Below are 13,792 nucleotides of genomic sequence, written 5' to 3'. Positions count from 1 at the left end.
TTTCCCGATGTTGGGGGATTCCAGAACCAGGGGTCACAGTTTAAGAATAATGGGTAGGCCATTTAGGACTGAGATGAGGAAAAACTTCTTCACTGCTGTATCTCTTAATTCTAAATTTATTCATATTTACAAAATTTATAAAAATTGAAACTGCCCTTTATATTGTATATTTAATTCATAAGAATTATGTGGAATTCCCTGCCACAGGAGGCCAATTCACTGGATGGTTTCAAGAGAGAGTTAGATTTAGCACTTAGGGCTAAAGGAATCAAGGGATATGCAGAAAAAGCAGAAACGGAGTACTGATTTTTGATGATCAGCCATGATCATATAGAATGGTGTTGCTGGCTCAATGGGCCAAATGGCCTTCTCCTATCTTTCCGTTTCTTTGTCTAAACCAGCATCTACTGTTCTTTGTTTCTAAATTAAGATGGCTAAACTGGGTTTGAACCTAAACAGAAAAACAGTCTTATTTGACGAGAACAGAAGCAATAGGAGGGAGATGGCTCTCAGACATAGGATTCAACTACTTACCCAAACACAACAGCTGGGGTCACACAAGGGCTAAGGTCTAAGACTCAGAAGAGGAAACTCTGGATTGTGAATATAAAGGTGAGCCACAAGTTTGGAACTTACAACATTGTGTCTAGCTGATCGTATGCTAATAAGAGCCCATGATACTGGCAATGATATATTGACATGGATGGAAGATTGTTTGATAGTCGCAAAGCAATATTTAGGGATAAGGGAGTTATTTTATGTTGGCAACATAATCCAGATCTCTCAGTTCCCTGCATATCCATGTACCTCTCCAGAAGTCTCTTAAATGCCATTATCTTATCTGCCTTCACCACCACCCCTGACAGTGTGTTCCAGGATCCACCCCCTGTGCAACAATCTTGCCCACTCACATTAAAGGTGAGTATTTGATAGTTCCTGGATAACAAAGTTTTGATTGCCTACCTTATCTTTGCCTCTCATAATTTTATACACCTCTGTCAAGTGTCCCTTCAACCTCTGACATTGCAGAGAAAACAATCCAAGTCCATCCTACTTCAACTATTATCCACTAATCCAGGCATCATTCTGAAGAAGGGTCTCGAACCAAAACGTCACCCATCCCTTCTCTCCAGTCTGTCCTGCTGCCTGTCCCGCTGAGTTACTCCAGTATTTTGTGTCTACCTTCGATTTAAACCAACATCTGCAGTTTTTTCCTAATCATTCTGGTAAACCTTCTTTGCACCATTTATAAAGCCTTCACGTCCTCCCTGTATGTAGGTGACCAGAACTGCACACAATATTCCAAATGTGGCCAAATCAGATTGTTAAGATGCTGCATCATGATGAAGACAATGAAGGCAAGAATACAACATGTCTTCTTTAAGAAGCCGTTCATTCTGGTAGGAAGAACAAAAGGGCAGGGAATTATGTAAAATTGAGAAAATCCACAATGCAGCAGCACAAAAAGATTTGGATGTCCATAGATATTGAAACATCTAAGATGGTTAGGGGACAAGAAGGAATAAATGCCAAGACAACACTCATGGGAGAATCTAGCAACAGAGACATGATCTTAGAATAAGGGGTGTCCACCTACTGTAAGTCTGCGTCGATGAAGAATTTCATCCCTCAGAGGGTGGTCCATCTTGCGAAATATTTGGAGAGAGAGCTGCATCAGGAGAGTTCTCCAAAAATATGTAACATTGAGCTGTGTAGATTTCTGCTTGGTAAAGGAACAGAGGGTTATTGTAAAAGGAATGGGGATGGATTTGAGAAAAGAATCAGCCATGATTCTATTGAATGTTACAGCTGGCTTCTTTGTCTGCGTGGATTCCTCCTGTTCCCACATGGTCAAGAGTCAAGATTCAAGAGTGTTTTATTGTCATATGTCCCAGATAGAACAATGAAATTCTTACTTGCCTCAGCACAACAGAAAATGTAAACATAGTACTTTGTAAACAGTGTGATAAACGAGAGAAAAAAAAGTTATGTGTGTATATATACACATATTCACACACACACACACACACACACACACACACACACAAACACACACACACACACACACACACACACACACACAAACAAACACACACACACACACACACACACACACACACACACACACACACACACACACACACACACACACACACACACACACACACACACACACACACACACACACACACACATATATATATATACACACATACACACACACACACATATATATATATACACACATACTCAAAAAACAAACAATAGTAGTGCAATAATAATAATAATAATAATAATAATAATAATAATAATAATAATAATAATCATCATCATAATATTGTAGTTCAGAGCTTATTTGAGGTTATTGTGTTTAATAACCTGATGGCTATTTCTTACGAAATTCTGGGGTCTCTCTCATTAAATGCTATTATTTAGAAGAATTACATATTTCCCCTAACAGCCCACAGTAATGCGGGTGGAACAGCAGTGCAGTTGGTATCGCTGCTCTCCAATGGGTAACATGGATTCAATCCTGACCTTTTTGTGTGGAATGTGCACATTTCTATTATGATGGTGTGGGTTTTCTCTGGGTTCTTCAGTTTTTTCCCCACAAGCAAAAGTCATATGGGATGGTCATTATAAATTTCCCATTAGTATATAGGTGAATGATATAACTTGGAGGGGGGGATATGAGGCAAAAACATTTGAATTAATGTTGGACTAGTATAAATGGGTGGATGGACTCACTGGGCAGTAGGACATCTTTCTCTGCTAAACTATTCTACATGTTTCTGATATTCTTTCTTTTCAGGAGTTGAGAATGGGATGATGTTGAGAGTGTGGTTTACTTTAGTTTTTTTGTTTAGTTTAGATATTCAGCGCAGAAACAGGCCTTTTGGAACACCGTGTCTGCACCACCCCACACATTAGCACGATCCTGCACATATGGACATTTTACTATTTTTACCAAAGCCAATTAATCTACAAACCTGTACGTCTTTGGAGTGTGGGAAGAAACCGGAGGACTCGGAGAAAACCGACACGTCACAGGGGGAACGTACAAACTAAATGCATACAGTATACAAGTCGCCCCGTGAGAAAGCCCCATTACGATCAAACCTAGGTCCCTGGCAACTCTACCGTCGTGCTGCCGTGCCTTGTCGTGTTCAGGTTGAGGCTATAGAAGGGACTTAATCTAGTATTCTGAAGGTTATATATCGTCTTCTGCCATTGTAGCATTTCACATTTCCCATAACCAGCCAATGTGTGTAAAATATTTTTAGGTTCAGCAAGAAACTGCAATATTTGTGTTGGGAAACCTAGCTTTCAAAAGGGTCTTGACATTGAATTTTGTTGGTGGTTTAAGCTTCCTTCCTTACCTATGCAGGAGAATACTTATTGACCAACTACATACACTGACAAATCTCACTCCTCACAGTTGATTGAAATAAGGTGAAAGTGACACTCAGGCTGAAAGCAATGGTGAAACCTGCAGAAGGCTGGCGATGATTAGTGGAGATCACTGCATCACCACCGTGAGAAAGGGAACCAAAGACAAAGAAAATATCAGGGACAACTATTCAAATACTCTTGCAGGAAATGTATTAGGTTGTGGCAACAGAGGGGCATCTGATCAACTCATTCCATAATCAAGTAGGACTGTGTTCCTTGAAATGTTGGAGGCCTAACATTGGGTGATCTAAATAGTGTATAAAATCATGAGGGGACAGATAGTGTGATTGCACATTTTTCTTTTTCCATGGGAGGGGAATCAAGAACCAGAGGACATAGGATTTACGGTGTGAGTTGCAAGATTTAATAAGAACTGAAGAGGCAACTTTTCAAAACAGATAGTGCTGGGTGTATGGAAAGAGCTACTGATGTACTTGAGGCAGGTACTATAACAGCATTTAAAATACATTTACACAGGTAGATGGATAAGAAAGGGACAGAGGGATGTGGCCAGGTAATACAGGCCTAGATACGGCATTTTGGTTGGCATTGACAAGTTGGTGCAAAGGGCCTGTTTCCGTTAAATGACTATAACTCTAAAGTGTTAATTAACGCAAACCGCTCCTGTACACTTTACAGTTTGTTTACAGAGGGTCTCTTGTTTAATGCTCTCTCCTTTACTCAGCAGGTGATCTAAAGAGTTCAAATAGGAAAGGAAAAAATACTGAAAGGGAGATTAAGAAATAAATCAAAGGAACGTAAGCAAAAAAATCAAAGAATCTTGAAATCATATATCACTATTCTTTGAAAGAATAATTCAAATAGGTTAGTTTTATTTGTAAAAATCCTCATTCCACATATGTATTTCATGGAGATAAAGAGTAATGGATTCAGACAGGACAGGGAAATGGGCCACTTGGACCACCATTCCATGTTGACCGTCAAGAAACCATCTACACTAATCCCACTGCCAACACTTGGTCTGTAGCCTGCTGTACTTTGGTAATTCATGTAGTTGGCTTGGTGCTTTTAAAATGGTGTCAGAGTACCTGCATCCACCATCTTCTCAGAAAGTGTTCTCGATTACAAACACCATGTAGGTCATTTTATTCCCATCAGAACCCCTTCTACACTCATACACCTCACCTTAAACCAAGTCATCTGGTTTTCTTTTCTCCCCAAAGTAAGGAAAGGTTTCTCACTATCTACCCGACCTATGTCGGCATAATTTTGTAATTCTCAATCATGTTGCTTTTCACATGCCTGAGGACTGGAAGGCAGCCAATGTAACCCCACTTTTTAAGAAGGGAGGGAGAGAGAAAAGGAAATTATAGACCAGTTAGCCTTATATCGGCAGTGGGGAAGATGCTTGCATCGATTAATAAAAATGTAATAGCAGCACATTTGGAAAGCAGTGACAGGATCAGTCAAAGTCAGTATAGATTTATGAAGGGGAAATCATGCTTAATTAATCTTCTGGAAATTTTTGAGTATGTAACAAGTAGAATGAATAAGGGAGAGCAAGTGGGTGTGTTGATTCCAGACTTTCAAAAAGCCTTTGACAAGGTCCCACACAAGAGATTAGTGTGCAAAATTAGTGCACATGGGACTAGGGTATTGACATGAATCGAGAACTGTTTGGCAGACAGGAAGCAAAGAGTAGAAATTAATGGGTCCTTTTCAGAATGGCAGGCAATGACTAGTGGGGTGCTGCAAGGCTCAGTGTTGTGACCCCAGTTGTTTACAATATATATTAGTGATTTAGACAAAGGAATTAAATGAAACATCTCCAAGTTTGTGGATGACACAAAGCTGGGTGGCAGAGTGAGCTGCGAGGAAGATGTTATGAGGCTGCAGGGTGACTTGGATAGGTTGGGTGAGTGGGCAGATGCATGGCAGATGCAGTATAACGTGGTTAATGTGAGGTTATCCACTTTGGTGCCAAAAACTGGGAGGCAGATTATTAACTGAATGGTGTTGAAAGGAACTGCAGATGCTGGTTTAAACCGAAGATAGACACAAAAAGCTGGAGTAACTCAGCGAGTTAGGCAGCATCTCTGGAGTGAAGGATTGGGTGACGTTTCGGGTCGGGACCCTTCTTCAGACTGAATGAGCACCCGAAACGCACCCATATGAGGAACCAAGGGTTTGACTGGACTTGAATTCACTAGAATTTAGGATGAGAGGGGATCTTAGAGAAACATAAAATTCTGAAGGGATCGGACAGGCCAGATGCAGGAAAATGTTCCCGATGTTGGGGGAGTCCAGAACCAGGGGTCATAGTTTAAGAATAAGGTAGGCCATTTAGGACTGAGATAGGCCATTTAGGACTGAGATGAGGAACATTTTTACACCCAGAGAGTTGTGAATCTGTAAAATTCTCTGCCCTGAAAGGTGGTGGAGCCCAATTCATTGGATGTTTTCAGGAGAGAGTTATATTCAGCTCTTCAAGCTAGCAGAATCAAGGGATGTATGGATAAAATAGGAATGGGGTACAGATTTTGGATGATCAGCCATGATCATATTGAATGGAGGTGCTGGCTCGAGGGACCGAATGGCCTACTCCTGCACCTATTTTCTATGTTTCTACATTTCTACAACAAACCAAAACTATACAATCTCTTGACATTACTGAACAAATCAATCCTGGCAGCGTCCTGGTTAATCTCCTCTACTCCACCTCCATGAGCATTCATATCTTCTTGTGCTGAGATCCCAGGAACTGCATTGAACACTCAAACTGTGGGATAACAAAACCTCGACAAAATGTTAGCATGAGCTCCATGCTCCATACCCAGTCTTATGAAGCTCAAAATCCCAAATGCTTTCTTAACCACCGAATCTACCTTAGTACACAGAACAGTACAACACAGAAAAATACACTACGGCCTACAATGTACATGTTGAATATAATACCAAGACCCATCAATTATCTACGTGCACATAACCCATATCCCTCCATTCCCTGCATATCCATATGCCTATCCAAAAGTCTTCAGCCACTATTGCATCTGTTTCGTCCGATCCCTGGCAGTGTGTTCCAGCCACTCACTTCCCTCTGTGCAAAAAACCTGCCCACACACATACCTTTGCCCCTCTCACCCTTAAGCTACACCCTCTGATATTTGATTTTTCCATCCTGGGAAAAATATTCTGACTGTCTACCCTATCTACACTTCTCACAATTTTATAAATGCACAGTTTGGAAACCACTGCAACTTGAAAGTTTGTTTAAAAGTGTCATATTTGGAAACCGTAGTTAATTCCACCATAATTTGACCATGAAGTAAGATTTTTGAGTTGGAGTTTGAGTTTAGTTTATTGTCCACAAATGTTACCTCATCTTGATTACTCTATATGCCAGATTCTGATGCGCTCTAGCTCCATGATAGTAAGCCAGTATGTAGAAGATCCTGCTGAATCAAACAGATCAATGTTAGCATCTGGCAGTGATGAATATTCTGTTGTGTCAGTGCCTTGTTTTGAATTAAAATCACAATTAAAAATTAATGTGGCTGGCCATTTAGAACGGAGATGAGGAAATACTTTTTCACCCAGCCTGTTGTGAGTGTGGAATTCGCTGCCTCAGAAGGCAGTGGAGGCCAATTCTCTGGATGCTTTCAAGAGAGAATTAGGTAGTTCTTAACGATAGCGGAGTCAAGGGATATGGGGAGAAAGTAGGATTGGGGTACTGATTGTGGATGATCAGCCATGATCACAGTGAATGACGGTGCTGGCTCGAAGGGCTGAATGGCCTACTCTAGCACCTATTGTCTATTGTCTATTGTCTATTATCTATTGTCTATAGTCTATAAGCAGTTGTGTGATTAAAAATCAATAAAAGGTATATGTGTGGTACATGGCTATAATATACACCCTGGGCATGTGGTCATAAGACATGTTCATGTTTCCAAATGACCCAGACCAACAATGACATTTGGAAATAATTAAAAATGAAAAGTTATTCATTAAAAACAAAATGTAATACAATATTAATTAACATAGGTCTTGACCTGGAATTACATATTGTATAAGCTGTAAAATTTAATTAGGTGAAGGCATTGCAATAAGTGAACTGGATGTGTTTGGCACACCATATATACAGAGATCACCGCAAATCAGGGAAAAGGTTTCAGGTTTGCATATCCACACTTTGAAGGCCTAAATAAATGGTACTCCTCAAAAAATGACACAGATGACTGCTGGATGGAATAATGCTCATCTGCTGAGTTTTCAATAACCAAAACAGAGACGCTGCCACGGAAAACAAGATCAAAATTAAAGCTGCTATTCCCTTTCAGAGGGGTTTCAATCCACAATTCTGATTATAACTGCGACCAACCAATCAATTCAGCCCATCTGAAAACGTGATAATATATTTAATGTGCAAAAAATATAACTTTATGAAATAAATTAATTAATTTAATATTATAATTTTCTATGAACATGTCACTTGAAAATATATGTATTGCTTTTGTTATTTTTGATTTGACATATAGTACAAATAAGTTGAATGAATTAATCATAATCAGTTATTGAGTCATCGAGTCATAGAGTCATACCACATGGACTTGAATACGACTAAGATGTCACACTAGACACTTGTCCCACCTGCCTGCATTTGTCACATACCCCTCTAAATCTTTACAATGAATGTATCTGTCTAAAATTATTTTAAATGTTGTCATAGTACCCCCTCAACTACCTCCTCTGGCAGCTTGTTCCACATAACCACCAGATAAATTGTGTGAAAAATTCCCCCCCAGGTTCCTCTTTCTCCTCTCACCTTTAACCTATGCCCTCTACTTCTTGATGTCAATGTCCATCTACCCGACATGATCTTACTTCGGTTATAGCGGACAAATAAGCCCATGCCTTGTGGGGCCGTTCTGTCATTTAATTGAATCTGATTACGGATAAAGAATGAAATGTAATTGCAGAGGCGCCGTCTTCATCAGAGGAGTGGATAGAGATAATGTCACCGCAGATATTTTGAAGAAAATCGTACGCGCCTTGGCAAACAGGGAACATGCTAATTACAGAATTCAGAAAAATATATATCAGGCAAAATGGGAGACATAATGGGGAACTTAAATTTAATAGGAATATATATTGAGTGAATCAACATGGAAAGACGGGCCAACCAAGTGATTCTGTCTTGAGGGGAAGAAAAAGCAGAGCAACAGTGTTAAAGCTGATGTATATTCACAGATGTTTAAGGGCAAGTTGATAAACGAACAAGTAAACGCTTTGGAGAGAATGCAGGTGCATTTTTAGTAAAGTGAGATAAAGCGTAAATGATGGGCAGATATTTCAATATTCACTCAACAGGCAACCGGCTTGGCTGCCCGCTATAACCGGATATTAATATAACCGCTATAAGGCGCGGTGGTAGAGTTTCTGACTTTAGACCAGAGGCCCAGATTTGAACCTGACTACAGGTGATGTCTGCAAGGAGTTTGCACGTTCTCCCCGTGACCTGGGTTTTCTCCGGGTGCTCCGGTTTCTTCCCACACTCCAAAGACATGCAGGTTTGGAGGTTAATTCGCTTGGTAAAATTGCAAATTGCCCCTAGTGTGTGTAGGATAGTATTAGTGTACGGGGATCGCTGGCGCGATTCGGTGGCCTGTTTCCGCTCTGTATCTCGGTGGGCATGTTTCCGCTCTGTAACTCCAAACTAAACTACACATCTTCTGATATTTCGGATGTTCATAATAAGCTTTAACATCTCACTATTCACAAACCCACTAACCAGGCATCAAGTAGCGCATTATAGCTATTTGAATTATTCGCTAATATTGTCTCACGATTTTCAACAGTTACAGTCAGGGGTGGGGAATCTAGAGGTATGAAAAAGCACAAAGTACATGGCTTTGTTTCACCCTTGCAGTCGTGAGGGATCAATAGAGTCTGAACTGTCAAAAAAAAAATCCCCGTCTAATCAAGATAGTACCTTGATTTCCAATACTGAAATCATTCTGCATTGATATAAAATTAAACATGCATAAAATGGAATTTTACTAATTGGCTTTGTGAATCTCGGTATCGAAGAACATCGTACCTGAGATCCTGAGAACCAACCGACCTCAATTAAGTCTCTGTTGGTCAGAGGCAATTCGCTTTGAATGGAGCAGAAAGTGAAACGGTTCAGCTGTAGTCAGCTCGCAACGAAATTAAAGATTCCCTCAAAGAATTGCGGTGAGAAGCAAAGGAGATCTGTTTTTGAAACGTCAAAGGAATATCCTGATGTACACCTTAAAATGGGCCCATCACCTCGAGCAGAGGCTACCATTTCAATCGAAGAGCAAAGCAGGTCATCTCGGACAGATATTGCATTTCGACCTGAATCCCGGTCTCGCCACTGCTCAGATTCCAGTTGGTTGGTTGAACATGTCCTTCGCGAACGCATGGAGACTCTGCGTTTTACTAGTGTTGTTGGCGGGGGTCCTGGCGCAGGGCTGCCGGGGTCCGCATGTGCAGGTGGACATTAATCAGGAAGCTCAGATTGTGCTGAATGAAATGGTAAGTGCAAATAGAGAATCACATTGTAGCATTAAAGTGAGTAAAGTGTTAAACTTCGTGTGATGTTGTTAGACCCTGGTAGAACTCTCAGTGGGTCAGGCGGCCTCTGTGGCGCGACAAGCGGCGTTAATGTTTCAACTCAACGGCCTCTCTACTGCTGAGAAGGTTTGCAATGAAGCGCGTCTGCAGCTGCAGAGAAAGGGGAAATGATCAGAGAGTGGAGGGCGGACACAAAATGCTGGAGTAACTCCACCGGCAACATATCTGGAGAGAAGGAATGGGTTATATTTTGGGTCGAGACCCTTCTTCAGACTGAGAGTCAGGGGAGAAGGAAACTGGGGATATGGAAGGGTGAGGTGAAAATGAAAGAATAAAGCACTAATGATCTGGACTGCACTTCTTCCCACCCTGCTTCCTGTAAGGACTCTATCCTCTACTCCCAATTCCTCCATCTACGTTGCATCTGCATCCAGGATGAGGTTCCAAACCAGGGCATCGGAGATGTCTTTAGGGAACGGGGATTCCCCTATTCGACTATAGATGAGGCTCGCACTAGGGTCTCTTCTATATCCCGTAGCTCCACTCTCACTCCCCCCCCCCACGTAACAAGGAGAGAGTCCCCCTTGTCCTCACCTTCCACCCTACCAGCCGTCACATACAACCGATAATACTCAGCCATTTTCGCCACCTCCAACGGGATCCCACCGCTGGCCACATCTTCCATCTCATCCCCTTTCGGCTTTCTGCAGAGACCGCTCCTTCCGTAACTCCCTGGTCAATTCGTCCCTTCCCATCTAAACTACCCCCTCCTCTGGTACTTTCCCTTGCAACCGCAGGAAATACTACACTTGTCACTTTACCTCCCCCCTCGACTCCATCCAAGGACTCAAGCAGTCTTTCCAGACGAGGCAGAGGTTCACCTGCACCTCGTCCAACCTCATCAATCCCATCCACTGCTGGAGGTGTCAACAGGCTTGCCGATCGCTTCGCCCAACACCTCCGCACAGTTCGCATTAACCAACCTGATCTCCAGGTGGCTCAGCACTTCGACTCCCCCTCCCATTCCGAATCCGACCTTCTGTCCTGGGCCTCCTCCATGGCCAGAGTGAGTCCCACCGCAAATTGGAGGAGCAGCACCTCATATTTCGCTTCGGTAGTTTACACCCCAGCGGTATGAACATTGACTTCCCCAATTTCTTTCTCCCTCCTTCCCCTCTCCTTCCCAGCTCTCCCACAGCCCACTGCCTCCACCTATTCCTTTCCTTTAGAGATGCTGCCTCACCCGCTGAGTTTCTCCAGCATTTGTATCTACCTTCGATTTTTCCAGCATCTGCAGTTCCTCCTTAAACAAAGGAAATTGGCTGAGGCGGAGGTGATAACGATGCATACAAACAGTAAAATTGATCAGCCCAGTAAAACTATTCAGAAAAGGAGGGAGGAACAGGGTTGACGCATGGACCATGGGCACCAGTGTAAGGGGAGCAGAGTCATGTGGAGGAGGTGTAGACAGAAGGAAAACAATGAAGTCTGGCGCATCGGGAACAGATAAAGTAAATGGATTCTGTTCGTTCTGGTGAGGGGCCTTGGAATTGCTGTTGAATTCGATGTAGTCCGGATGGCGCTAATGTAGCGAGTGGGCGGGTGAGCCTCGCTGATGGAGTGGGTAGACGGAGTACACGACTGAACTTAAGTTTCAGCAGACTAGGTGTACGGGATACGCGGTGCGATAAACTGCATGCAGAGCTGTACCGCTTCACGTCGGATGAGAGGATGGGAAGGGAGAGGAGGAGACCAAAGGGCGGATGCGGTCAAATAGTCAGGTGCAATCCAAAAGGTTGCCCGACAGCAAACAATGTTATTAAAGATAATGTTGCTGTGTGTGAATTGTGTGCCGGAGCCGGACTTGACCGTGTCCCCTGTTGTAGGGAGCCCCCCTGACCCGGCGGTGCGCAGCTGAAAGGACATCATTGGAAGTCAGGACATTGAACTTGTCCAAACTCATGGAGAGAGGACGGGTGAGTGTACATATATTAGCGTCGTTTAGTCTCGCCGCCAATGCTCTCGGGAACAATTAATATACGGGTCGGATATATTCTTAATCTGGGACGCGGTTTTTCATATTATTGTGTCCATGTTAATAAAGACACAACACAACTGGGTTTTCAACGAGCGAAACAGTTCTGTGAAGAACGATTTCACGTCCTTTGATTGAAGGAGTTGGTCAGCTAAAGTAAAATATGACACAAAATGCTGGAGCAGCTCAGCGGGTCAGGCATCATCTCTGAAGGAAAGGAATAGGTGACGTTGCGGGTCCAGACCCTTTCTTCGACGGGTCAGTTTCTGTCTGTAGCAGGAACTCGATCCAAAACGTCACCTATTCATTTTATCCAGAGATGCTGCTTGACCCGCTGACTACTCCGCATTGTGTGTCTATCTTCGGTGTAAACATGCATCTGCTGTTCGTTCCTACACAAAGTAAAACACGAGTTTCCTCACCGAGCTGCTAACGCTGTAAAGTTGCCAACAACAATGTTTAGACAAGGTTTTCCAGACAACTGTAAACATCCATTGATCTCTATTCGATTTAGAAATAAGTGTGATATTGTCCCCTCCCGGCCGTTCTCACGGGTCCATGTCGCTCTGTGTTGTGTGCAGGCCCCGAACACGCTCCGTGTTGTCTACCAAGTGTTGCGTCAATTCAGCAAGATCTACAGTATGAACATGGCCTCGGTCACATGGCCCCGGGACAAGGTGGAGAGTCTCAGGCTTCTCCTGGATGGGCAGATCAGAGAGCTGGAAAACTGTGTGAGGAACACAGGCTCCGAGACCCGGCCACGGAGAAGCGCCGCAGTTCACAACTACTTCAGGAAACTCGGCAAATTTCTTAAACGGAAGGTGAGCCGGTTGAATCTTATCATCTAACGACCCGCGGGCAATTATTTCACTCAATCTAAATCTATTCATTCTCTGATGCGTGATTCCGAACGTTTCTCTTTTGCAGAGATTCAGCGCCTGCGCCTGGGAAGTAACGCGCGCCGAGACCAGGGCGTGTTTACAACAATTGCCTCTAGTAATGACAAGAATCAACGAGGCGAACTGAAGATGTGACCAATATACATTTAACCAGATTTATGTTATTTATTTACATAGCTGAAAAGATAATCTATTTTTATAATATTAACATGCAAACATATACTGTAAGTATTTATTTTGTTTTGACGAAGTTTCCTTGAAGTTACCAATATACATTTAACCAGATTTATGTTAATTATTTGCATAGTTGAAAAGATCGCCTATTTTTTATAACATTATCATGCAAACATGTACTGTAAGCATTTATCTTGGGTTGATGAAGTTTCCCGGAAGTCACAAATACACATTTAACCTGATTCATGTTATTTATTCACATTTTAGTTGAAATTGACACATATTTTATAATATTAACATGCAAAGATTGACTGTCAGTATTTATTTTGTTTTGAGGATGTGTTGGAGTCTGGTGCTTACTGTGCAGAGAATATACACCTTAATATAATTTGTAGACTATTTATTTTAAACTACTATTTTTAATTGAAACGAGGTAATAAAGATTTTGTACTTTACCATTTTTGAAACTGAAAAGTCTTTGTCTGTGAGTGGTGAAATGAGTCGATTCTTTGTGATTGAAGTTTATCCCAAAGTATCGCGACCCTCTGGCATTGAGTCGGACATATCCCTCACCTTTTACTTTCTCTACTCCTGAAAAGAACTTTACTTACATTCGCGGTCTAGTTTTTACTTACTTCAGACTTTACTTCAGACTTTCGAGATGCAACGC

The 13,792-nt window shown here is 42.1% G+C and overlaps 1 protein-coding gene across 1 annotated transcript; it reads left to right on the top strand.

Annotated features, from left to right (window-relative positions):
• The first annotated feature begins 9,843 nt into the window (after positions 1 to 9,843).
• LOC116982253 (interferon alpha-F-like) lies at positions 9,844 to 13,075 on the top strand. The gene is made up of 4 exons (XM_033035534.1): positions 9,844 to 9,975; positions 11,901 to 11,990; positions 12,631 to 12,870; positions 12,977 to 13,075. The coding sequence occupies exons 1-4, from the start codon at positions 9,844 to 9,846 to the stop codon at positions 13,073 to 13,075; spliced, it is 561 nt and encodes a 186-aa protein (XP_032891425.1).
• Positions 13,076 to 13,792: the final 717 nt, after the last annotated feature.

This window comes from Amblyraja radiata, chromosome 16 (genome assembly GCF_010909765.2).
Source record: "Amblyraja radiata isolate CabotCenter1 chromosome 16, sAmbRad1.1.pri, whole genome shotgun sequence".
NCBI classification, from domain to species: Eukaryota; Metazoa; Chordata; class Chondrichthyes; order Rajiformes; family Rajidae; genus Amblyraja; species Amblyraja radiata.
This window is presented reverse-complemented; position numbering and strand designations above follow the sequence as displayed.

Coding starts and splice junctions, on each gene's coding strand:
- LOC116982253 (XM_033035534.1), top strand. CDS start 9,844: ATGTCCTTCGCGAACGCATGGAGACTCTGCGTTTTACTAGTGTTGTTG. Junction 9,976..11,900: donor AGATTGTGCTGAATGAAATG/GTAAGTGCAAAT, acceptor CCCCTGTTGTAG/GGAGCCCCCCTGACCCGGCG. Junction 11,991..12,630: donor AACTCATGGAGAGAGGACGG/GTGAGTGTACAT, acceptor TGTTGTGTGCAG/GCCCCGAACACGCTCCGTGT.